The sequence below is a fragment of the Cryptotermes secundus genome, unplaced genomic scaffold, assembly GCF_002891405.2.
Source record: "Cryptotermes secundus unplaced genomic scaffold, Csec_1.0 scaffold929, whole genome shotgun sequence".
Lineage (NCBI taxonomy): Eukaryota > Metazoa > Arthropoda > Insecta > Blattodea > Kalotermitidae > Cryptotermes > Cryptotermes secundus.
The window spans coordinates 1,045,001-1,072,128 of NW_019725015.1; the positions used below are offsets into that span (position 1 = coordinate 1,045,001).

The 27,128-nt window shown below is 39.2% G+C and overlaps 2 protein-coding genes across 3 annotated transcripts; one reads left to right on the forward strand and one right to left on the reverse strand.

Moving 5' to 3' along the window:
* Nucleotides 1-1,166: 1,166 nt before the first annotated feature.
* On the reverse strand, nucleotides 1,167-20,881 carry LOC111863255 (transitional endoplasmic reticulum ATPase TER94). The gene is made up of 14 exons (XM_023849410.2): nucleotides 20,766-20,881; nucleotides 15,517-15,622; nucleotides 15,113-15,366; nucleotides 13,941-14,133; nucleotides 11,561-11,795; nucleotides 9,727-9,860; nucleotides 7,711-7,959; nucleotides 7,025-7,189; nucleotides 6,812-6,934; nucleotides 5,966-6,178; nucleotides 3,499-3,807; nucleotides 2,965-3,126; nucleotides 2,477-2,631; nucleotides 1,167-1,901 (listed from the first exon to the last, which is right to left on the reverse strand). The coding sequence occupies exons 1-14, from the start codon at nucleotides 20,780-20,782 to the stop codon at nucleotides 1,808-1,810; spliced, it is 2,409 nt and encodes an 802-aa protein (XP_023705178.1). The 5' UTR covers nucleotides 20,783-20,881; the 3' UTR covers nucleotides 1,167-1,807.
* Nucleotides 20,882-21,115: 234 nt separating this feature from the next.
* Nucleotides 21,116-24,715, forward strand: LOC111863256 (leptin receptor gene-related protein). 2 transcript variants are annotated; one of them, XM_023849411.2, is made up of 4 exons: nucleotides 21,116-21,345; nucleotides 22,611-22,685; nucleotides 23,573-23,771; nucleotides 24,554-24,715. In XM_023849411.2, the coding sequence occupies exons 2-4, from the start codon at nucleotides 22,645-22,647 to the stop codon at nucleotides 24,665-24,667; spliced, it is 354 nt and encodes a 117-aa protein (XP_023705179.1). In that variant the 5' UTR covers nucleotides 21,116-21,345; nucleotides 22,611-22,644; the 3' UTR covers nucleotides 24,668-24,715. The 2 variants fall into 2 exon arrangements, with proteins under 2 accessions (XP_023705179.1, XP_023705181.1); XM_023849413.2 differs by lacking the exon at nucleotides 21,116-21,345 and adding an exon at nucleotides 21,352-22,373.
* Nucleotides 24,716-27,128: the final 2,413 nt, after the last annotated feature.

The window sequence follows — 27,128 nt, forward strand, 5'->3', positions numbered from 1 at the left end:
GTCACATAAATTGTGGAGTACCTCCACCTATATACCAACAACATGAAGATTAACTGCCTGCACTATACACCCACCCTTTTATCAAGCACCACCATCTGCCATTTCTCATGTCTACCCCATAGATATTTAGACGGCACATTTGAGCACTACATCATTATTGATGTCTGCTGATTCCACAGAAATATAAACAAGACTATGATATACATTTACCTGAGATCTGAGGTCCTTACAGCAATATATATTAAGATTATGGTCCTTTGAGACGAGATGGTGTGCAGTCCGTCATACAGGTGCCAACTTTCTCCTACCCTGGAGGAGGGAGCATTTTTGTCCAAAACACTGAAGACTGCATTCCAGGCTCTGTAGTATCACATCCCAGAAGACTGTTATTTGAGCATGCTTTCCTTAGAAAATTACAATTCTGGCTTTGCTACATCACATGTGACATTCCAACTTTGAGATGAAATAATAAACGACACGAGAAATCAAAAAGATTTTCTCTTTCTGCAATTCATGTGGACTGTTCAACACACAACTTTTGAGCACTCCACGCCAGAATGGGAACTAGATACTGCTGAATGGCAAGTACGTCCATTCTTAAAGAAGAAATGAGGCTTACTAGGACATCTTCAATATATTATATTTGCATGTAGCTGATGATCCATGGCCAGTCAGTCCAAGTGCTGATTCACCAGTTGTATCACTGAAGAATGTTTAATACAGGATCTAACAGAATGGAATCATGATCTGGAAAGGCACGGAACAACAGATGAATAAGTGAAGGGTGCTCACAAAGAATGGAATAAGTGTATGGAACAATGTGACAGTTTCAAGAAGTTCCTGGTGATTTTAGGCACAATTTAGTCCCAAGAGCTTCAATATTACAGTCTGAACTACCATAAAATTAAGTTCCAGGAGCTTTATAAACTTTTCTTAAAGCTTTCCTTACAAGTTTACTTTGTGTACTGATCCAGTTACAAACGAAGTCTGGCATCGCATTATGTTGAGTGAATGGCACTAATCAGCTTGTTCCATGGAATTCGTTCAGCACCAAGATGACAAATCAACCCGTTCCTGTCATTATGTACATGCCAGCTGCGTGAAACTGGGCCATTACCCAAAGTCACAGACACGGTATTGTATCTCATCATACTCAAAGATATATCTGACGTTAAAAATAAGTTAAATGTATTTAAAATATTCTGTACTACTTAACCACCATTAGATTGCTTAAACACACACACTTACACATTTTCTTTTCAAAGTACATCTTTCATTTGGAACTATTTTGTAATTTACACTTGAAACATAAAGATATGGATTAAATCACAATCACATCAGAAAAATAACTTGCTGTATTTTGTGTAAATTTATTTCGAATGAGGTGCCTTACAGGAATCTCTTCATTTCAAGACCAACCGATAATCCAGCATGAAGAAATAACATGCAGAATCAGGTTACATCGCATAATTCAAAACAAAGGAAACATACCAAAAATGATGCTGCTAACATAACTTGAAAACCAAGATACCTCTTATACTATGAGAGGAACAACATGAGTACTTCCTTGTGGTTAATAATAAGAGGCACAAATATTCTAACACTCTTACACACATACACACACTAGCAGACAACCTCATGCACACAATGAAGCCATATCCTGAATACGAGTGCCCAATTCATTCTGTATCACAAGTCTTCAAGCTAATACATCTGTTTGGTTGAGAGCTGCGGCTCAGTTCAATACATCATGATCGGTGGCGTCGAACTGAAACTCACTTATTCATGACTGACAGAATGCCAGGATTTAACTATAGAGATCATCATCTCCATCATCTTGGAAATTTCCCTGATCTCCTCCAGCTGGCTGGGAACTGTTTCCTGGGTTTGCATTTGGGAATCTGCAACAAGCAAACAATTTCAAATGAAGATCATAGTCTTCACAGCTTGGTACATAGGTACTGTGTGCTCAAGGAACCTGCTGCCTTTGGACTGACCTGAAGATGGAAGCAGCAGGTTCTTGTGAAATGTTAGTATTTATCTACAAAGCAACACAGCATGACATCCCAGGGGACTGACATCTTATCATTCACAGGCCTGAAAACCTCAAACCTCAGGTATTTCATATCAACCTCCCATCTACATCTATGCTTTCCACGTGGATTAATTTGTACATTTGTTTCCTTCCCATTCTATAAATACATCCCAACATCAATATCAATTTAACTGCTTTAAAAAGAGTATTAAATACAAGCACAAAAGGTAATTCTGAAGAGATCTAATGATGGTATATTACACTCAGTACTACTAGGTTTCTGTACATCATACTCTACACTAAATGCAAATAAATTCTCTAATGCATTACTGGATGGAGTATCTCAGACTTTAAAAATCGAAACAAAGTGTTTCCCAATAAATACTACACTGACACTTAACCACATGATTCGGGTATCACAGCTGTACACTATTACCTCACCTGAAATTAGTTCCAAAACCCCGTGACTGTTGTAGGGTCTGGGCAAACATCTCATATTTGCGGATGTCATTGTCTGATACAGACCTACGAGCAAATCTCATGGCTTCCTCAAAATGAGCTCGTGTTATCTCTGGAACTGGATCATCTTCATCCATCTTGCAAAATGAAAAGAAGGATAAGCTTTCTTTCTTTACCAAATTCTAAACTGAGGAAAATCTTAGATAAAGGAAAGGATGTAAAAGTGACACAGTGGAAAATCTTAAATTAAGGCATGACAGTGGGGGGGGGCAGTGCTTCTGTCTTCACTCATACAGATTCATATACTTGTGAATGACAAAAGAATTTACACTTTTTAAGAAAAGAAACACGTAGAAAGTGGAACGAAGCAACTTCAATTGTTTGCCTACAATAAATTGTTTTACCTCAGAGTTTATTTAAACAAGAAGCTGGATGATTATGACATAAGGTGAAGCAAATCTGATACTTACATCCATGGCGAGGTTTTGATTATTAGCCCGTTCCCTCTCACGTCTGATCTCAGCTTCAATGCTCTGACGGATGGCCAACTTACATGCACGCTGACAAATCTCTGTGAGGTCAGCCCCAGAGTAACCATGAGTTACCTTTGCAATATATCCCAGGTCAACATCCTGAGCAAAAACATTGTAGTGGTTAATGACTATCCGGCAGAAATTGTCAATGAAAAAAAGAAAAAAAAAGGAAAAAGAAGGAAAAAAACACACACACACACACCAAAAACAATACCGCCATCTAGGAACAGACCATACTAATCCATACATTAACATGGATCATATACAAGTTTACATGACATTACAGATGTAATACTCCTAATAATATATCATTCTAACAAATGCCACCAGAGCATTCATCCTGAGAGCTATGCATGTCCTGACATGGTCATCCAAGTCGATCCATCCACTTGCTGTAAGACCTCTGAAACACACTGGCATGGAAAATTTCCATGTGGGAAACAAAACAAATAGTAGCCAATGAGAAGTCACCTTTGCTATTGGAGACTTCCTCAGATTTGCCTTGAAGATGGCTTCCCTTGATTTCTCATCTGGTAACGGAATGTAGATAAGCTGGTCTAGTCGACCAGGACGTAGAATTGCCGGATCAATAATGTCTGGCCGATTGGTGGCTCCAATGATGAAAACATTCTTTTTGGCACCCATGCCATCCATTTCAGTTAGAATCTGGTTAATTACTCTGTCTGCAGCCCCACCGGCATCTCCAACATTTCCACCACGAGATTTAGCAATGGAATCCAGCTCATCGAAAAACAATACACAAGGGGCAGCAGCACGAGCCTAAACATAAACCACAATCCTCGCATATCACAGCTGTATAAACTGTATAACACTACAGTAAACCTCACACATTCAATTTGCATGGTCTACAACTTCCATTCTGACAAACACTAATACCTACAGAAATCACACTGCAGATTCTCTCACCTCAAAAATTTATACCACCACCCTGATGAGATGGGCTGCCTATATGATTTTCTTATACATAGCACAAAGAAGTACTGTGATAGTGAAAAAATCAATCAGGAGATTTTGAAAGAATCACACACTTAAAACAACCTTAAAAATGAAGACATGATTTTTGGAATGCTGTGTGCATGTGTGCGTGGGTGTGTTCATATTACATACCCATATGGTTGTAAGCATCATTAGTGCCTAAATTTTTGGAGCAATTATATTCACACTGGGTACCTTTAAATAATAGGGACCCTACAAATGGGACGCAAACAATAAAACAGAGATTCTTTCAAAAACGGCTCATAAAATTTTCATTAAATTTCTGTAATTTTTTAGATCATACTTCTAAATAAAACTACACAGATGGTATCAAGCAAACTAATGGTGTGCAAACCAGAGGCCCAAACACAAAAAACTGATTTCGTCAAAACCTGCTTTACCTGTTGGGCAGATTTCATTGTTTCATCTTCAGTATCCAAAAGTAGTCTACTAAACAATGATCAATTCTGTTTCCAGCTAACACACTCAGTAATAAAGACACCTGAGAAAATACGTGCACTGCCTCTGCATAGATTTATTATATTTTATTTTAGGAATAAAGCCAGACCCTTGGTACTCCTGCCTCAAATGGGCCTATTTTTCCAGCCCAATTAGTATTATGGAGCACTGGAAAAATGATAAGTGGTAGTGGCAATATGAGATGCTCAGAGAGAAACCCACCTCAATGCCATCTCGTCCACCATAAATCCCTCTTTTTCATATGTTGGTTAACGATGCTTTCCATATTAAGACTATGGGTATCAGGCGTTATGACATATATATGACAAGGAACTCGTCAGGATTGAAGCAAGCATGTCCTAACCAAAGCACTATCCGAGCATTTGCTTGAAAGGACTGAGGAATATGACAAAAAGGAAACTCCATTACGACAGCCAGTGTCCTGGCCAAGATTTGAATCAAACATCTTCTGCATACACACACAGATATGTCTAGCCCAACTTGTTCAGTGCATAAACCCCATATGGTCCATCTTGGGACTGAACCTCAGCATCCATGTCTAGAAGTTGGCCACTAACCACTTGGGCTGCCTGTAAGTTAACAAACGAATTGAAACCATTTTTTTTTTAAATTTGCATAGTGGCGGTGGAGTCCAACTGGGTCCAGTCGGCACGGTGGCCACTGATGGGCCTATTGTAGCCTGCCCTGGGTGATTATGATGGAGAATTTGGTGGAATGAAAATTCGCAGGGGAATCCAAAGTACTCGGAGAAAATCCAACCCAGCGCCACTTTGTCCACCACAAATCCCACTTGCCCAGACCCAGGATTGAACTCAGGCTGCCATGGTGGGAAACCAGCGACTAACCAATTGAGCTACGGCGCAGCCTGCTATTCTGAAACCATGCTCTTATTTGTAAAAGCTATCCTTGTGCTTAATTAAAAACCACCATGCCACAAAAGTGTATCAGGAAGTGGAGGTATAGCTCCACCATTCTTGACCTTGCTACTAGATTGAGATGAGTGATGAGCTCCATGCCCCGGCCAATTTAACCCCCCCCCCCCCCACCAAAGCACCCCCAACCCCGCACGCCCAGTGCNAAAGATCCCCCAGTACCCACTGCCTAGGATGGGTAAGTAAAAAAAAAAGTAAAGGTATCCCTGTAACAGAACATGTAGGCCCATAGGGTTGTGAGATGTTGAGGTTCCCACATTTTCTAAGACAATCGGCTCACAGATGGTGGCAAGGTTGTCAGCCTTACACGCTGGCCACCCTTTACCCCCAAGAATATTCCTGGTACTCATTTCTGTTAGAGGTTGAGTCAACCCCAGTGCAATAGTGCGGCTGGAAGGATTAGGTCAATTGAAAAAAAAAATGATCACATCGGGACTCAAACCCGCGACCTTCCGGCTTGTACCATTGTGCCATACGTTTACCTGTAAGCACCTTTATTTGCATAAATGTGCCGGAACACATCTACATACCTTATCAAACACATCTCGAACATTGGCTTCAGACTCTCCAAACCACATTGTGAGCAATTCTGGTCCTTTCACTGAGATGAAATTTGCTTGACACTCATTGGCTATGGCCTTGGCTAGAAGAGTCTTACCACAACCAGGTGGCCCATAGAACAGAACACCTCGTGACGGCTGCATGCCAAACTTGTGGAACTTGTCTGGGTGCTCCACTGGATACTGCAAGATATAGAGATAGTCAGCAAGTCTTCACACTATCATCAGCACAGGTGTACAGTTCTTACCTGCATTATGTCACTACCAAATTTTCATCTGGCAATTCTCTTATCACACTCAGTTGTATACTGAATAGCACATAGCTTAACTCTTTCCTGTCTTTAATCCTCCCCAAGTCTACTGTTAGAATCCCTCTGAGCGAACTTAATGAATCTGCCACCATTTTACTACTACATGGACAGTGTTACTATGCTATTCTCTGGCATGCCTTTTACCATCACACACATAAGAACAAGAGAGAGCTAAGTTTCATACTGTCCCATATCAAAATACCTTCTTTTTTTTTCGTACAAATGAGTGAGGCTGCAAGTAAAAAGCATATGTAAGGTTTAAATGAGAGATGAGACATTAATATGCCAATCACATCAGTCACAATAACAACTTAATGGCAGTCTGTGACAATTTGAAGTTCATGTGTCTGTTTAGATTAACATCTAAAATATATCTTGTTGCAAAAAAATCTGGGACAGGATTTGAACCTTCCTTTTACTAAGCTCTCTTTATGTCAAGGTGCCAACTTCCAACTCAGGAACTCTCCAACAATCGCAGCAGAACAGCCAAGAAGGAAGCACTGACCTGCACGAGTTCCTGCAACTCCCGCTTCACATTCTCGAGACCTCCGATGTCCTCCCAGGTAACATTAGGCACCTCTACGACTGTCTCCCGCAGAGCACTTGGGCTGCTCTTGCTCATTGCATACTACATAGTATAAAAATTAAGAATGCATCAGAATGTGAACTGGTATAAACAGAGGAAGTTCATTCTCAGCCAAGATGACATAGTACCCACCCTAAAGTTCTCCATTGTCACAGCCAAAGAACTGAGCACCTCTGCATCTATCTGATCATCCTCCAAATCAATCAGATCCATTTTCTCTCTGATCTGCTGCAGAGCAGACTCAGAACACAGGGAAGCCAAGTCAGCACCAACATGGCCATGAGTCTCAGCTGCAATCTGAAAGAAGAAAGTTCAAACCCTTCCTAAATGTGACAGAAGTTTACTATTTTTATCTTGATGCTGGCAGCCTGGGCTAACGTCAGTAAACATAATCTCAACAGGTTAGGAAATGCAACCACAGCATAACAGTTCTGTTGTTCACTCCACTGTCGCCCCTAGATTTTAGAACATTTTAATTATCTAAAAAAAATTAAGACTTACAGAAAGAAAATGCTGGATATAAAATGTGTTTAATTTTTCCTGCAACTTTTGCCTGAAATGTCTTCCACTCTGTTAAAAGTTTAATGTTTCTACACTTGAGACACACAAAAATGGATAGAGGCCTTCACACATGGTGCCTCTTATGTTTGTCAGACTTCTACTTTTCTCGACTTTCCAATGAAACTGAACACAGATATAATTACACCTTATGGAGATATCATAGGGACCTGTCTGATACTGCTACCAGCTACTTTAACTTTCCAGTGCAGCAGTCAGCTGGCTTACTGCACAATTATTTGAACAGTGCTTATCTGTACCTGTTCAAGATCTACATCATCAGCCAGTTTCATGTTCTTCGTGTGAATCTGCAGAATTTCCAGCCTTCCAGTTGCATCAGGGATACCAATGTCAATTTCACGATCAAAGCGTCCAAAACGCCGGAGTGCACCATCAATTGAATTGGGTCTGTTTGTTGCTGCCATTACTATGACATGGGAACTCTGCTTGAGGCCATCCATGAGTGTAAGAAGCTGTGAGACGATGCGTCGCTCCACTTCACCATGAGTCTGTACACATTTCAATCAAACAAGTTTTACTCATGGTAGTAACAGAGATAAAGGGGTGCATTATGTAGACATTACTTGGTATCTTTAATGGGTGCATCACAGGTTAATTAATTACAAAGTATGAACTTAGCATCAAGTGGTATGAAGGAAGGACTGGGTTCACTGAACCTGAAAGGGCTGAGGAGAAAGCAGTAGTTACCCATTTTAAGGCACTATCCTAGCATTTGCCTTGAGGGACAAAGTAAAACTAAGAGGGAGTCAGTAAATAAATAGGTCACAAATGGATATAAAATGTAAAATATGAGATATTTGAAACTGGAAAAACATATTTTCTTCTAGACATCCTCCACCAACACTGATACACATGTCCCATTGCTTTACCAGTGCATCAAAACCCGCAGCATAGAAGTCTTTTGACTTTTGTCTCTGCAACTTCCATGTCTCCGTTTCAACCTCACAGACATCAGCCAAACGTTTGCCGCCCAGATGTGAACCACTTTATGTAACAAACACTTCCCACCATAAACAGGAAATATTTCTTTATGAATATCATTTGTACTGAGTCCTTTTGCCCACAATAAATGCACAACAGAATGCTCCTCTTTGGTAGCATTCTCCTCAAACACAGGCACCACCTTGACTACCAAAACCAACCTATGTACATGTGCATGTAACTCTGCTACATAGACTGTCGTGCAGCTGGACTGTGCTACCTAGTGATACAAAAAGAAAATTTATTATGTCCATTACAGCTGTGTTACTTCCATCTGTGTCCTACTTACTGACTCTCCCTCATACAAAAGACCTTAGGTCTCTCACTGTACCAGGCATTCCATGAACAAGGGCCTCTTCAGCAAGCTCAGTGCACAGATAACAGAGCAAAACAAAGTATATACCAGAGCAGGAAGGCACAGAAACAAAAGTTGATACCTTTCTGTGCTGGTTTTTAAAGAAATCAATTGTTTGTATATTTTTCATGGTAAAATCCATATACTCTCTGAACAAGGATGTGTCATACCTTGTGCAGGCATCCTTATGGAAGAATTTCCCACTGGTGTTTGAACACCAGAAGTATGCTGAAAATGGAATCTAGTAATCTTTTAATGTTAATGTAAAGGCCTAGGCTACGAACTGTCAATTATGCACCCCTATTCCCATGGTAAACGGGGGTGAATGGAGTGTAACCAATGCTGTTGCTGGAACATCATGAACAGCTTTATGTTGTGAGAGGCAGTAGCACTCACTTCTTTCAGTGATATTCTCAAATTTCAAATAAAGCCATGCCAGAAAGATGAGTGCTAGTAACTAAGATGTCTCATAATATGGCATAGGTCAACCCATTCGCTGAACATTCTCAAAGGCAATTTTACTTCACAGTAACCTCCCCAAAATAAAAATAACTGTATAATTGTGCAGTTGGTTAATGGTCAAATAAATAAAATGGTTTGTACAACAGTTTTGTTTTTCATTCATATATCTGATGACTCAGGACTGATATTCTGACAGACTTATAGTTACATGTGCATATGTGAGGTGCCTGAAGGCAGAAGGGGGCCCTCTGCTGCACAGGGTCCGGACCCCACTGGCACCCTCTCCTCCATGTCATACTGCCTATGTTCTATGTGTGTAAATAAAATGCTTTGTATTACAGCAGATTTCTTCTGGAAAATGCTCAGCTAAGTTTGCATTAACATTCTCACTGTTCTTTCTTACTCCTGTTACAGCATTCATAGCAAAACATAACTGAAGATGACATCCTTCACACACCTTTTCACGTTTTGGAGCAATAGCATCCAGTTCATCGATGAAGATAATCGCCGGAGCATTTTTATCAGCCTCCTCAAATGCTTTGCGTAAGTTACTTTCAGATTCTCCAGCTAGCTTGCTCATAATTTCTGGTCCTAAAATGTAAAAAAGAGGATGGCTTAAGAAACATACAATTATAACAATTCAGGTGCCTTCACTCCCTGTAACTTTTGAGGTATCAGATTTAAATTCTTACAATAGGCCATCACTGCCTGAATGAATGAAATAATGGCATTTAATTATAACTGTGCCCTATTCAAAATATGAAATAAAAAGCACCATAAATCAAACAAAATATGAATCACAGCACTGCAGGAATTTCATATCTGCAACTGGTATAAGCAAGAGTCTCAGGCATGTAGCTGTCATAAGATAACAAAGTCAAAATGACACGCCTGTTTCCCTCACGTAGCTGCCGTGAGAGTCATATGCTGTTTCCCACATCAAGGTGCAGGCCTTATCAATTCTGGGTAGTCTGATAATCCTGCAAGCACATGCCATATACACGGGTGAGGCGTATGCTTGTCTCAAGCATGATGGTCTGCACAGTGCAGCGGAGTGGGAACCCTGATACCTGTTTTACTCCGTCTTTCCTACTTTGGTCCAAAAGTCCTATGATATAAAATACCCACAAAAATAAGGCCAGATATCTTGGTTGAGAGCCTACATTACACACCCATCATTTAAAATGACTGACTGAGAGGTAGGGGTAACTGACACACATGCTTTGATACATCTCAGCAATAGTAATGCTATATCAGTTCTTCCTGATTTATAAGCAATGAAATCAACTCCACGAGTGGCAATTTGTGTCACACCATGTGTATGGACACCATACACAGTTCACACTGTGATCTGGGTTTTGGCAAGAGTGATGCAAGATTTAGAATGTACAAGTCCACATGAGATCAGAGCTTGCAATGTCCGAATGTTTCTTGCAGAGCAAACATGTAAGACGTGCCATGACAGAATGGTCTGTAGCATACTGTAACAGGCTACAAAAGTTGTCCCTGTGATTAATTCAACACTACACTATAAAGACATATGGGGAAGTAGAGGTAGAGCTCCACTATTTATGTGACCTCTGCACCAACAGTTTTACCCCCCTGGAAAGTGACTCCGGTAACCACTGGACAGGAGGCTGGGTGGGCCCAAGAGCCAGTCTGGATGCTGTGGAGAAGAGAAGAATCTCACCAATCACAAAATGAACCACAGCAATCCAGCCCACAGTCTGCCACTACCACAACTCTGGTACAATCACGGTTAATCTTCAGAACCATGAGATTTACATAAAGAGTGTACTGGGCATAGAATGTGTTTCAGTCATCTACAACTTTTGAATGAAACTTTTTTTTTCCCCAGTACACATTTGCCAGGAAGCCAGGATAGCATAGTTAGTAGAGTGACTGGCTATGGGTTGGACAGTTGAGGGGTCAGAGTTCAAGTCCTGGTAGGGGTAAGAATTTTCTCTTCTCCACATCATCCAGATTGGCTCTGAGGTTCACCAAACCTCCTGTTCAATGGCTACTGGGGGGTTCTTTCCCCAGGGGTAAAGCAACTGGCACGAAGCTGACCACTCACCTCCAGCTAGTGTTGAGGCCAAGAAAATGTAGGTCTATACAGCCACTCCCCCATACGCCTTCATTGTGTAGTGTTTAATTAGTTAAGCACAGGGACAACTTTACTTTCACACATTTAACAACTTATACTCCAGATCTGTAGAAATGCAAGTAGACTTCATGTAACTTTTCAGATAGTGGCATTAACATGCAGCACAATTAGTGTGTTTACCCACCATTTATAAGGAAGAAGAATGCTCCAGTTTCGTTGGCTACAGCACGAGCAATCAGCGTCTTCCCTGTGCCAGGAGGGCCATACAACAAGATGCCACGTGGTGGCTTGACCCCAATGGCCTTGAACAAACTTGGGTGTCGCAGAGGCAGTTCCACCATCTCCTTTATTTGGGCAAGTTGCTTTCGGCAACCCCCTATATCGTCATACCCAACTGCATTCAGAGCCTCTTCTTCTTCCTGTATTAAGTCATCACAAAGGAGACAAACTGTACCAAACCTAAGTCATACAACCAAATTACCAATACTGTTTGCACACAAAATTAAATGACGAAAGTGCAAATATTTGAATATGCAATCTGAAACTACCTCCAACCTGACTCTGATACAGGTCACATATCAGATAATTGATATCAGCATCTTTACAGGTGTCCAGAAATTATTTCCCTTTCACACAGTGACTTCAAGTTGCTCTGAAGCACAACATTCTCAATAAGTGTAATGTAAAATACATTCTACACATCTGCAGATTGTCATCTTCTGGGATATGTGGCTGTGGTAAACACTGGTACCTATGCACCAAAGCACTTGGTCACATACAACAAATCAGTAATCTAAAAATACAAAACTTACATGCCAGATATGCTGTTCCTTGCACTAAATAAAAGCAATGTCCTGACATATGAAACACTGCAATTTCTTCTCATATAAACAGTATGTCAGCATTACAGCAGGATTATGTTCATCACTGTATATCTGAGATAAATGTGGATCTATACATCCATTCCCCCATACACCTTCACGGCATAGTGCTTACTTAGTAAAGCACAGTGACACCTCTACCTTGCAACATTTTGAGAGTTTACTGTACTTGTGTCTTCAGGTGATAGGCTGTCACTACACTGACAAAGATTAAATGCACGCATATACATGCCTTTTAATTTTCCTCAACATAAGGTTCACATTTATGTTAAATTTTAGAACCCACAGTCAACAAATCTTAGGTCAAGTGCACACCAACGAAACTAGCAACCGCAATTTCAGACAAACGTCACCAATTTCAAGCAGGCAACTGATTTCCAGATTAGCAGGCGCACACTGAGGAAATTTACGTTTGAGTAGTTGCTCACATCATCTTAATTGGGTATGTTTGTCTGATGCAATGCAAGACTGTATTTTTAATTTCATGCACTTACATTCTCCAATGGAAGATAATAATACCGGTCCTGTCATAATATGGTGGTAGCTGAGATCGGTTGGGACGGCGACCATGAGGACAATACTGGGATGTTAACTGATTTCTTTTAATTAATGTCAACTTATTTTAATCAGAAAATATACAAAATTTTGACACACAGTTCGACTATTTTAGCAAGACAGAAGACACCTGACAATGGCTGTATGCAGCCAAATTATGCAATGTGGAAGAAGGTGACTAGAGGCTAAGTTGCATTTAAGATGGAAATATATGTGAAATAAATGATATATTAATGCAACAGGATGCTTAAATACCATCTTAGGAAAACACTGGGTGCATGCGTTCTTGTGTGACAATTTAAACTGAGGTGCTTATTTTGTTTTGAAAGAACTTAACCAGGATCCAGACTCCTTAGTCTCATGAGAAATTCTTTATAAAGTCAAATCTATTTTGTCATTCCTAGCACAGTCTGGGTTGCATATGCCATATATACCAGGTTCTTGCTCAATTAACTGCATAAATACAAAACTAGCAGCTTCATCAAACTTTTCTGTGATCTTACAGTAACATGTTCAACTTGGGATGTAAACGGTTCTTGGGAATTGTGGTTGCCAGTTTTCTAGGTGTGCCCTCGCCCTAACTGTTAAATTTCCGCTATTTAAGATGTTCCACAGTTTAGTGTTTAAATCCACGCCCTCCAAAGAAAAATGAGGTGGGGTTTCACTGCATGAGCATAATGGTTGCTATTCTATCATTACGTATGTTAGCAGTCAGAGTTGGTACTAGTTACAAATAGAAGCGGGGGATGGCAGCAATAAATGGCACTGGGAGCAATGCTTAACCCAGTATTGCAGTGCCCACCTTTGCCATAACAAGATCACAGGATGCCTCTAGAAGGCAGGACTGCTTAGTGTATAAAGTTATTCTATAAACATCAGTAAGTTTTGAGAACTTTTCAAGTGCATATTGCATATTTTAATATTGGTATAGTGAATCAAATATGCAGCAGACCTTGCGAGACCAGTACATAGGAAACTTTCTCTGATGTGAACACAGAACACAAAGAGGCTCTGCACTAGAAGCCTGAGCTCATAGAAATAATTCTTCTGTCACAATGAAGAGCAGCCACCTCTTAATCAATTTTAGGGTGGAATACGTTTACACGGACATCACATTCATAACATTACCTCTCTCTTGATTGGATCCCCTTCACAATGGATGACTGTGTCTGGAGCTACAATGCAATATGGAGAAGGATCTGTCTCCACAACCTTAAACTCAACTGCACGCATTCCACCGCGAACAATGAAGGCATCGTCCTTGTGAATAGGACGATAAGCTTCAAGGAAGTATGGCTTCAGATACACTTCAAACAGGTTCCTGTGCAGAAATTACTGGGTCACATAAAGGACACATGGGAATCCTGCACCCTGGTGACTATAAAGGGGTAAAGTGATTTGTAACTATATTCCTTATGCAATGTCAGCAGTGGGTGTGACCTGTGTCTGACAGAACAGTGTTTCAAATCATTCTGGCTCACATTCATGTGAAAACTAATGGCAAAGGATATTTCTTGAGAAGCTGTCAGCTACGCAGCTGGTTTATATGACCAGTAGTTCCCGAACTCTTTTAGTGTGAGGATCCCTTGATGTGAACAAAAGAGTCTAAGTAAGACACCTAAAGTATAAAGCTGGATTAAAATGTGATCTAACAATTTAAAAAAAAATACCATTGACCCTTAATGGCAACTATGACATACTTCTTCACCCTACTTTCCTAAGCTAGGATTGTGGTGCCTCCTTCCTGTCTGCGTCTGAATCCCATCCATCAACTTTTGAATACCTGAACCAATTTGTACAAAACCTGGCAGGTACATGAGCCTCATAGAAAACAACATGTCCAACAATTCTTTTACTGTTGCACGTGTATTCGTTACCACAGTAATGATTTTACTGAGCCATCAGTCTGTGTGTATGTGTATGCTGCCACGCAAATGGCTCAGTAAAATCATTACTGTGGCAACGAATACATGTGCAACAATAGAAGAAATGTTGGACAAGTAGTTTTCTATGAGGCTCATGTCCTATCAGAGGAAAGTAAGCAATTGGTTGTTCCCACAACTACTTGTTCCATTAAATTTTTATGCTTATATTTAATATGGCCCTTCAGGATAAAACCTAATTCAGCAGGTCTGTCACCAGCCCAACTCAACAGCTCTCATACAAAGCTTTAGGGACCGCTGGGAAATACTACATGCAGCTCATCAAGATGATAAGTACAGACTGAACAACGGCTCTGGCATAGGTCACACAATTCAGTAACAACTCTGAACCATCAGAAGTTTCAGCCAGGTACTCACCCTGTCAGCCCCTCCACAGTATCATCAATGGGCAACACATGAATCCTCTTGCCATACTTAACATCTGGGCACGGCTGCACAGACACAACATCAGACAGACGGACACGCAAGTTATTTCTTACAACTCGATTCATTCGAATCTTCTCATCAGGGCAAGTATCATCTGACAGCACAATACAAACAGTCTCTTTCCTTCGTTTGCCTTTGAGCAACACAGTGTCACCTCGGAACAGCTGCAGCTCATCCATCTTGTGCTAAACACACCAGAACAGCAACAAGGGAGTAAGCTCCAGTTTCATGGCAAAACTACTAGCGCTGCATGCAGTTCCTTTTACCAAAGCAAAGAAAATTTAACAATCACTGAACTTAAGTTTATATTTGGTAAAATCTATATACACACATACCTGTGACAATGCAACAACTGAGTTATCATCATTAACTGCCTCTTCAACAAGAAGTCTATTAGGACGATCCTTCTTACGCAGAATTGCAGTTGCCAAATCATCAGGACTGTAAAACAAGTTGAATGTGAAGTCATTACTGAGTCATGCTGCACGCAACACACTTCTATTGCACAAAGCAGATGTGCTACTCTAGAACATTTCTGCTAATCAATTCCAAGCTTTATGCTACCACAATACAACATAAAACCAGATTCTCTCATACATTATGCATTGGAACCTAAGGTAAAAGAGCAAATGCTGGCCTGAACCTGCCAAAACACCTCTGTAATATACGGTTTTACTGGACTATGTAACAGAAGGAAAAGTTCCACAAGTAATGTGGCAGGTGTTAGATGACATCTATAAAATGTACAAGTGATTACACAAGAAAACACAACCTCCTCAAATTCTAGAAACAAACACTTTTTAAGGCACGTTATTATATATTCGGTGAAACAGTGGCCTAGCGAAACATCACACAGGACCCATATGCAAAAATGGCTGGAATGAAAGCAAAGGGAGGAAACAGAGCATTAATACGTGGACAATCTTTATTCAGAATGTTTCCATTTTAGAACAGTTATATTTGCACATATTTTCAATTATTTTCACATTTTTGTCCTTTCAGCTCCAAATCATTACACTGTCAAAAACTGTGTTATCTGTTTCAATATTTTTTTATACCTCAAATGCAAAAACTACGTATGTGATGCACCATGTATATTTAGTACTTAGAAATCTACAGAACAGCCCTGGTTATGCAGTGATACCATTGGCATGATCAGTTAGTACATGTCACTTGTGTTGCTGAAGCAGTTCTTACTGAAATTCATGCAGCCCTACAGCACATGCCTGGCACACCCCTTTGGTAGATTGTATGTGATATGGTGCAACAGATGTGCTGCACTTTGCACAGTGGCAAGGCTCACTTCCCTTCCTCTTCATGGAGATGACAGGGCCCCAATATGATCACTAGCAACATATGGGTGAAATTTCTTAGGTGTCAATGCTCTTGCTTCTAGATTTCCCTCCTACGGAATGGGGGTACTGACGCACACATCATGGAAATGTCAGAAGATCTGTAACCACCATTTCGGACTCTTCCTATCTCGTGCAGAAACGTCAACATGTCTGCTACATCGATAAATCCGACACTCGCATTATACGCTTTTTCAATCTGTGGACAAATAACCTACTGTGAGGTTTCACTCTATTCCTTCTTGTCAGAGTGCAGATGTCAGTTGAACGACAGATGTCTACATTCCATAACAATGGAGAAGTGCCACTGGTGTTACTGGTGTCAGTTCCCTCATCTTGCACAGACTTCTGGGATGATGCGATAACTATCAAAACAAATATGGTGGTGAAGACAGTATTCTTCATAACCGCCACTGTCAGGACCTCAAATCCTACACAAAAAAAGGTGGCGTTTTCCTTCATGATCTTTTTTTGAGGTCATAAATTGCTTTACAACAAATTCTTTGTTATTACAAGGTCTATCTTGGAAGTACATACCTAAAATTCTGATACAAAGCCACCACCATTTCAAAGTACACATACCTTGTACCCTCTCTTTATGAACTGGCATTAGCTGGTGTAACCTTTGCAGCCAGTCGCTAACTCATCATCTGACTGGACTTCTATTGCTTTGTAGTAATCCTTGTATGTCTACCAAGGGACAGATTTTGAAGAGTTTACCTGTTGTAACTCTGATCATCTGTTGATGGTTGGATGCTGCTGCTACTGGAAGTGACTGAGGAACCATTCTAACTGGTTCCACCTCATCAAAGAATCTATGATAATGTCTCTAATCAGTCTGCTTTGTGACTAACAGTCGTCATGCCTTGGCAGTTCTTTGATCCCCATAAGGATACAGATATCAAGAAACTGTTTCACTGCTTTGCTGTCACTTGAAATTCCAGGCCACCTCCTTATTTTGTGTGGCATACAACTTAGTTGGATATATTAAGTGACTTACATTTTTTTATTGGCTCCTCCAGCCCATTCAGGGCCCTGGCCTCTTACTCAGTTAAGTAATAATTTTTCAGACAGTAGGACTCCTTGGACAAGTGATCAGTTTGTGACAAGGCCTCTACCTGAACACAGGACAACACAAACAAAGAATAAACATATACACACATCAAGCATCCATGCCTTAAGTGGGATTCAATCCCATGATCCCAGCATCTGAGAGAGCAGACAGTTCATGCCTTAAACAGTGCCACTACCATGACTGGCAAGTGACTTACAGTGGCATCAGTAACTAAAGTAAAGCTATCCCTGTAACAGGCCATGGAGACCCATAGGGTTGTGAGACATTTTCCAGACAACTGGCTCACAGATGGCAGTGAGGTTGTCAGCCTTAAGTGTCGGCCACCCCTTAACCCCCAGAAAGATTCTTGGTATTCATTTCTGTTAGAGGTTGAGTTGACCCCAGGCCATAGTGCAGCTTGAAGGATTAGGCAAATTGAAATATCCAGTGACCTCATCAGGATACAAACCTGTGACCTTCCAGCTTTAGCTTAGTGCCTCAACCAACTACTCTACCGCGTGCCACTGCCATCAGTAAATACATACTGAAATACATCACCATGACATTGTCCTATAACATTGTATCATGAGCTACAGGATTATAAAAGAATGAATGAGTGTCATATCTGCACCAAAATCTTCATGGATATCTCTTGCTTGATGTGCTGTAATGTGCTTCTTCCAGTAAATTAGTAGTTCTGAATCTGTCTGCTAGTGGCACATTCTTTTCACCATCACAACTATTGTACAAGGCTGCTGGGATGTACTGAAGACACAAATGTGTGCGTCTAACATGTCAGTACTGTGATCCTCAGGTTTACTTTTGCTATCTAACGCAGCTGAATCAGGGCTGTTGAGGATCTCATCAAATACCTTCACTATCACTGCATTATACAATGCCCTCACAAGAAATCTCCTTGCTGACATGACAATCTGTAGTAAATGGAGAATGTAAATGTACAATATCCCCACTGGTTACAGTGCGAAACCACATATAATTATCAATATTCCATGGCATTTTATATTCAAAATAAGTGTAATAATTTCTAAAACCATTAACAGTACTAGCAGTTACATTATTATAAAACACTTAACTAATAATTCCAAATACAAAGGGCATAAAAAAGAATATGTAGAGCTTCAACAACAAACTTGTAATGGCGACAAGAATTTCTCTAAGTGAACAAAGCACAGATGAAGGAAAAGAGAGAAGCTTATGCAGCATTACAAGTAAATAAATTAATTCAAGAAGCAGAATCCATCCTTTTTCGACCACTTAAAGCTAATTCTGAATAGATAGCAAAGCAATGCAATGTTTCCACCCGTCACATTACACAAGACTCCCCCTTCTGTTCTTTCACGGAAGAGAACATGGAAGTCATGACAGCTACCCTAAAAAGCAAGAAATCTGTCAGGCCCAATGGCCTATACAATTGGTTCATAAACCAAGTGCTAACCTCTCATTCTTTCAGAAAGCGCATATTATGCTGGGATCAACATTTTTAATAACCTGCCATCTGATCTCAAAGGTCTTATGAATGAAAATACATGATTTAAAATAGCACTGAAACGATACTGAAATGCACATTCATTCTACTCTGTTGATGAATACCTGTTGTCTAGAAAATAACTTATGTATCTTTAAATAACCTTGTGTGTAGTCACAGTGTATTCTTGGTTTCTTTTGTGTGAGAACTCCACTGGGACTGTACATATGTTTTGTATTTATATGACGTATTCCACATCCTACAGTCATTTTGACTAACTCTGGATCCATGGAATGGAATGCAATGTAAAAAAAAAAATACAAAACAAATGAAGGGGGCAAATATATGGTGTGAGTTCTGTTCCATATAAGTTATGATACACAAAATGGACAAAGCCAAACTATGACCTGTCTTGCTGTGCATGGCTCCCATCACAAGATGTACCAGTCAAACTGCTACCATCGAGAAATGAAAACTGCCAATGTAAGCTCGATTATTGAGAATACAGGAGGAACCACATCATAAATTGCAAACAGACTAATCATTGACCACATATGAAGGACAAAACTAATGCACACTGTGCACAATTCTGTGCTTTCATTGTTGGGTACAAGATGGTAGCACCAAGTGCATTAAATTTGGTTTCTTGATGGAAACACTGGGACAATGTTACATTAGCACGGTTGTCTGTGGTTACAAAACTGAACCAATGTGGCTGAAATGGTTCAGCAATTAAGCACATCCTCAACAAGGAGACTTCCTGTTAGGTTTAAAAACATGTGAAAGGTCATGTCTAGTTTTATTAAACGCCATGCCACTGTCAAGTGGCGGTATAGCTCCATGCATTCTTTATCTCAGTACTACATGGAGTGTTAACCTCAAAAAATACAAAACGGACTTTTTGTAGAGATCAATGAACTGGAAAGGATTGGGAAGGCAGCAGTTGTGGCCTAAGCGAGACACCATTCCGGTATTCGCCTGCAGGACTGAGAATAACCACCAAAAACCTTCATGATAGCTGGTGTCTCAGCAGAGATTCGAAAGCAGCATCTAACGCTAATCTAATCCTAATTCTACAGAATTAGATATGCAAACCAACTCAGTATCAGCTACTTAATGGGATACTTCGCTATTTCAAAAATCTCAAATGAACAGTCTGATGATAAAAGCATATTCATAACCATAAATTACACTTAAACTGTTATTTTTTACGGTTTCCTCAATTCTGATTTCCTTCTACGTATCACGAAATATGGCTCGACCAGTAGTCAGTTCTTCGTACAAAGCTGATTATAGATATGTATAGGATATTTCTGCATCATTATTGTGAAATAATATGAATGAATCATCCCGTGAACGAGTTTTTTCCCTTAACCCTGCACTACAACCGGAGCACTGTTGAACAAAAATAAATCCGTTATTTTGATCTGGATATCCTAAAATAATAAACATAAAACGGGAGATTACATACAAAAAATGATCGATAATGATAATATAGTAAATAAATAATGTTACGTTTAGACGTTTCTCATGGGTATTCCGAACAATCGAGCAAAGGGAACATGACAACGTAAATTTGAAGCACTTCTGCTGACCCAACACGTTTTATACAACATACACATTGCAGTGTATATCTAAATAATCAGTATTATATCAGTAACTAATATGAGATGCTGTGTTGCTATTACTTACTTTCGTCCTTCTGCCATTATTCGTTTCTTATAATTCGTAGGGGTCTTTCACGCCACTCGACAGATAGCCTGACCGCAACAGCCACCAATCTACTGCTTCCACACAACGCGCTTGCGATGTTGCCGAATATATTACAAAGATTATCAGAGAAATTAAAAGTAATACCCCATATTTAGATCGTACTCGCGCATTTAATAAAAAACCAATACAGCACAGTAACGTATAAAATGCTTCTGAATCAAGTAGTATAACAGAATTCTCAGTTTTATTGACACTGAAATAATACCGTAATGGATTTCTACGTCGTATTCCGTCAGTTGCTTTCTTGAACGTACAAAGAATGAAAATAGACTTGTAATGCGCAATATCGTTCAACAGCAGCACACTTGTGATGAAAGCTGCGGCATAATTGTAATACTAACTTTAATTAAAACAATTTTTCAGCATCAGAATACACGGGAACATTTTATGATTAAGATAGTATATATACATGCCTAATTGTAAATAAAGCTGCTGGGAACAGGTGCATGACGTCACCCCGCCCAACTGTCATATGTTTCAAGTATGGCTGGCGTTAAAGGTATGTATGAAGTGGGGAAAGTAATAATTAAGCATTTGAATGTTACGTTGTGATTCACATTAATAATTTTAGTTAAATAGTGATTGCTTGTAGATGAATATTACTTTCTGCAGTTGACCGGATATCTGTTCTTACAGTTTGAAAAAATTTTCTCTTTTCGGATTCTTGGTATTAAGAATTAGTATTGTATGATAAACGATGTAGTGATGTAGTCTTTTCAGGCTACATCCTTTTCTTCCAAAGTGCTATGAGCGAGAGTTTGTTCCTTTGACCAGATGTGTACAGGGCTACGAAGGGCTTGAAGAAAGTGGATGTGGTGCAAGAGTGAAGCGGCAAGGTGTACCGAAATTTGTTAGGATTTTGCAAGTTCCACTGGGGCTACTATGTTATGAAACTTCTTGTTTTAATATACATCCCATATAAAGCATTTGCATTGTTGAAAAATCCCTGTTTTATTTTAGCTAGACACATTCCTTTTTACCTTTATTACATTTTGTCGCATTTAATAACGCTGGTACTATCAGTGTTTCTTATTTAATTTTATTTTTGTTAGTTTACCCTAATTTTTCTGGTTTCTCTCTTTACCCTGTTTACATTTAATCATTAACTGTTTCTAGCCAACGATATTTGGTTTTCTAGGGCTGCATTTGTACATTCAGTTAACACTGCTCCCCATTGGTTTTGACATCACTATGAGCATTTGATGCCAGTATTTATTGTTATAATTATGGAAACTGTAAACAGAAAATATGACTTCCTTCTTTAGATATGCTAAACACATTGAAAATTAGAACAGTTACATAAAAGAATGAGATAAGTGGGATGAATTGTGTGGTTTTATGTATTTAAAAAATGTGGGGAATTATGATAGACCAAGAATGTTTCTGTCATAAACCTCACCAACTCAGGTCAAATTTTGAGAATAAGACTTGATACAATTGATTTTCTTGTTCACAAATTGAACAGTATTATTGTGTACTAATTAATATTTATTTTCTTTTTCATGCTTGAACTTCAACACACACAGCGTAAGTTGCATTTAAAATTCTCTATTTCCATTATTATGCATTGTAACTAACTGACATTGTTAACAGTTATCAAGCTGGAATGCTAGGTATTTCCCATCAATATTTGTGTCTGATAAATTGTGCAGGATGGCCAACAGTGGTTTAAGCATGATGCTGATTAAGTGTGAAATAATTAATTTGTGTTGTAAAACACTGATGTGTTATTTTTCCCCAAGTGATTTTATGCTTTTCTTTTAGGCTTGTTACTTTGGCATTTGCTGGGTCAATTGGTATGACATTAGTCATACTGGGATGCGCCTTACCAGACTACAAGTAAGTGAATTCATAGATATACAAAAGTGGAGTTTAGCCATTAAGTGTATGTTCTTTCTCATTAGGAATGTCCTAATAGCAGCTAACAGGTTGTTCTGAATTTATGTTTGTATAATGATGCTGTCAGTATCTCAGCTTCTGTAGCATGTAATAAGATGTGTAATGAATAATGAATTAGAAACCATCTGGAAGTGGCTGTAGCCTAATTTGAGGTACTGTTACACCATTTGCCTGAAGGGTTTATTTAATTTATATAAAAAAATTAATTTATTTAATGATGCTGTCATTAGCTCAATCTGTATAGCATGAAACGAGATGCTGATTAATGGTTTATGAGCTGGAAAGGACATGGGAGCAGTTATGGCCTGTCTCAAGGGACTATTCCAACTGGTGCCAAGGTCAAGAAAACAGGGTAGCTGGTCTCCAGGCCAAGACTTGGGATGTTCTGAATAAGAAGCAGGAACAAAAGCCACTTGACCATGGCATAATGTGAGCTTTCACATTAGAGATGCTTTTGTCAAAGGAATAAGGAAATAAACAAGCTCTTACACAACAAGTTGAAGTGCAAGATTTGAATATAGACATTTGGCTGTTTTCTGTACTCAAGTAAGAATGAAGAGAGTGGAATGTGAAACTTGTTAGTTGTTGATGCAGTTTGCTATGAGAAATGTAGTCATGGTGAGCTCTGAGTTTATCACAGCAATGATTTCTTCTGGTAAGGAGATGGAAGCAGCAGGTTCCTTAGATACACTGGCATATATCTACCAGACTACACACAGCCGTAACATTCACTGCCATGTGAACCTCAAATATCACACCTTGCATTTTCCACAGTTTGGCCTTTCAAGATAAATTGTTTAAATCTGTATTATGTATTATTCTTTCAGAGTTTGGTGGACATTTTTTGTGGTGCTTTTTTACGTTCTGGCCCCACTGCCAACCCTAATAGCCCGACGTCATGCAGAGAATTCTGGTTCAAGTAGCACAGCTGCATATGAATTTGCTATATTTATAACAATGGGATTCGTAGTGTCTTCCTTTGCACTGCCCATTGTCCTGGCAAGGTCTCCAGAGAGTGCACCAGTGGTAAGTATAATGTTTAGGAATTTCATCAAACTTTTGCCGTAATCCTTTCTCTGGTCAGTCTCCACTATGTGTTGTTATGCTTGGTGGACATTCTGAAAATTTTTTGCCTGATGTCCTAATTTTATTCTTGCCATCTGTCAGGGAAACTGAATTTATATTAATGGAAACTATACCCAGAAATCAGTAGGAATTTTGTATAATTAACTTTCTGTACACAAATTAGAGAATTTTAAGGGAAATGGGTGCTGAAGTTCTTCCCAAAAGTTTTTATTTGGTGGAGCACTGATTTTAAATGGATTTGAGGTTCTTACAATGGTGACTGTGAAGAGTATTATCTTTTGTAATGTAAGGCCCAAACTTTTTGGAGGAAATTGCTGTCTCCAGCATCTTGGTTGAAAAGTGAGGCAGACTAGAATCAGGCAGCAGGCAGAACCTGAAGGCTCTGAAGATGCAGATAGTATGTTCCTCTGTAACATCAGTGGAGACGGTACTTACCATTCTAAACATCATTTGTTTTTATATCTTGAAGCAAACCTCTGCATTACAGTCTTCTAGGAACTGACACTTTCTGGACTGGCAGATATTATTATAATCTTAATATGCACCGTTTTGAGAGCCTTGGATCTGAAATCTATGTGATCTCGGTCATCAGACTGGTGAATTAGGGGTCAAATCCTGGTGGGGTGTTGAGGTTTTTTATTTCACCACAACATTCAGAAGAGCTGTGGGGCCACCTTTTTCTGCACATGTACCAGTCATAATGAAGCCTGTGTCCATTGCAGATAAAATGGGGAGCTTGCTACCTCACGCTGGCAGGGAATGTGGTTGTCTACGCGACTTTGCTTGGCTTCTTTATGACATTTGATGCTGAAGATACAGACTACAGCATGTGGTGATTTTCATGTGATTAAACTTCTAGTTGAAATCTGAAATATCTTCAGGAAGAGAAACTTAAGTTACACAATATACAGTTTATATAAGGAAAAGGACCTTTATGTGATGAAAGGGCTTGAGATAAGTTTTGGTTTAATTTCATGTTTTTTGTATTTCATCATCCTGTTGCATTAATATATCACTTATACACATTCACTTCCATCTTAAATGCAACTTTATTTACAGTTACTCCTTTATATCAAAATAAGAATGAAAAATTAACCGTTAGAAATTGCTATATGTTTTGGCCGTACTCGACCATCTTCAGACAACTGTGTGACTTGTCAAAATGCTCCACTGTATTTTCAATGTAAGAAGTAACACACACTCAGTTCAGCAGCGTAGAAGGATACATACCAACTTCCATACGAGCTACACAAATAACTTGCTAAAAACTGACGCCACAGAAGGAAGGCAGTGCATGAGAATGTGATGAGTGATGTTCTGAAACAAATATCTTTTTAATGAGTGGATGACGAAAAAAGGAAAACATTGAAATATTTTAACTTATGAAATAATTCATCTTAATTACATTGAAAATAGAGTATAGAAATTTGACAAGTGAGGTAGTTGCCTGAAGATCGCTGAGTATGGCTGAAACATGGAGCAATTTCTAATGGTTAATTTTTCATTTTTATTTTATGTCATGGAGCAATTGTAAATAAAGTTGCATCTAATATGGAAGTCAATGTGTATAAGTTAATTTCGTGTATTGACTGAAATGAAAGACATTATTTATTTCTTAACATGAGTCACAGGAAGCACTTTATTATTGAGCTGTTGCACGACCCTTCATACGTGATGGGGGGGATATCATGCTTTTTTTTTGTTCCTTTAGTCATTTCCTATCTTTATCTCCATCCTTCCTTTCTCCTGTATTGCTTTCCCATCAGTTTTATCTCTATTATCCTATTCTCATTTCTCTCCCTGTATCCTAGCGACAGGATGCTGGGTATACCCAATCATGACCAGAATTAGCTGTTGCTTAGGTATAAATACTTTTTTTTTTTTAGATATTGTTAAATGCTAAAGGAAAGAGTCTAGTGGTTGTGACATAGCTTGTACTTTGTAACACTTTAAGACACTTAACGATAAGACCCTGTGTATCATGATACAGAAATTGTAGATGTTTTCGTTTAGAGGTAGTTATTAGAAGCTAAGCAGAGGCTGAAATTTTAAAGGAAAAATTGTGCCATGGTAAAATGAATATGCACAATCTTTACTGGCTGTGTCACAGTATTTTAACCATCCAAACAGCCTGGTGTTGCATTTTTTCAATATTAATGTTGTTATCCCCAAGTCACAATGAGGCTACCAGCCTACTAGAACTGGAAGGTAGATCATATTGACAACTGAATGAGTGTCCTGACCTGGGGTTACAAATCAGAAATTTGCAATATAAGTCTTTAAAATCCAGACTTAAAAAAAATCCATGATGGTTGACATTGTAAACAATATTTCTGTCTAAAATGTATGGAACAATTAGTCAGTTGTTGCCATACTCATCTAAAATTTGCAGGAGCCTGGGAAAATTGTGTCTCTTTTGGGTATAATGTTTATCCAGGGTTCAACTATTTGCTTGCCTCTGACAGTGTTTCAGAATTCTCACAGCAGCAATACTAGCATGTAATTTGATATGATGCAGAAGTATCGTTATTTTTCTAAATCTAAAGAAGCAGTGCATGGCAGGATATAACTCTGTGTTGTCTGGTGAATGTGTAGGCTCCATCTTCATTTCAGGGTTGAAGAGTAAGTAAAGCAAGAAACCAGCATGAAAGAGGCTGCCTGCTTCATGCTGGTTTCTTGCTTGGCTTACCCTTTGACCCTGAAGTGGAGGCAGCAGTTCTTTTGAGAGGTCAGTTGACCTTTGCTGGACTACTCTGTGTTATATCCCAGAAGATGGGAGTCCTAGAGAAGAAGTTATAGGCTGCATATGATGTTACACTGAGCTGGAAATCTGTATGTGTAATATGAAATTCTATCTGCCCTGATGACTGTAAATATTATAGCAAGGACACATACAGGCTTTCTGTCTTGTGCTATATGTGAATGATTATATTAAAAACAATCTATGCACTATAATGTTAAATTTTGTGCAGCATGACCATCCTGTCTTCACAGTATTTTATTTAATATGAAAAATGCTTCTCATTTGAAATTTGAGGTCCCTTTTGTTGCTGAGGGCCATGGTTTGCATGAATGCAAGACATCGTCAGCATTGAAGATTACTGCTGTTTGATCTTGTAAGTTTTGAGGTTTTCACGGCAATGACTATGAAGAAAGTCTGGGTTTAGGCACCGTGTATTCTTCGTTTTGGCCGACGTTTCGGAGGAACGTATCGCCTCCATCTTCAGAGCAGCTTAAAGGCTTGGAATGCAGAGAGGAATAGCTGTAGTGATAGGAAGTGAAAGGTGCTGCTTATAT

Bases quoted from the DNA above. Each gene is read 5' to 3' on its own strand.
- LOC111863255 (XM_023849410.2), bottom strand. The intron at 15,367-15,516 runs GTATGTGTGTAT...TGGTGTGTTTAG, and splicing joins CAGTTGTTGCATTGTCACAG to CACAAGATGGATGAGCTGCA. The intron at 6,179-6,811 runs GTCAGTGCTTCC...TATATCTTGCAG, and splicing joins AGTTGCAGGAACTCGTGCAG to TATCCAGTGGAGCACCCAGA.
- LOC111863256 (XM_023849411.2), top strand. From the start codon at position 22,645: ATGACATTAGTCATACTGGGATGCGCCTTACCAGACTACAA. The intron at 22,686-23,572 runs GTAAGTGAATTC...TTATTCTTTCAG, and splicing joins TGCGCCTTACCAGACTACAA to AGTTTGGTGGACATTTTTTG. The intron at 23,772-24,553 runs GTAAGTATAATG...TGTCCATTGCAG, and splicing joins CTCCAGAGAGTGCACCAGTG to ATAAAATGGGGAGCTTGCTA.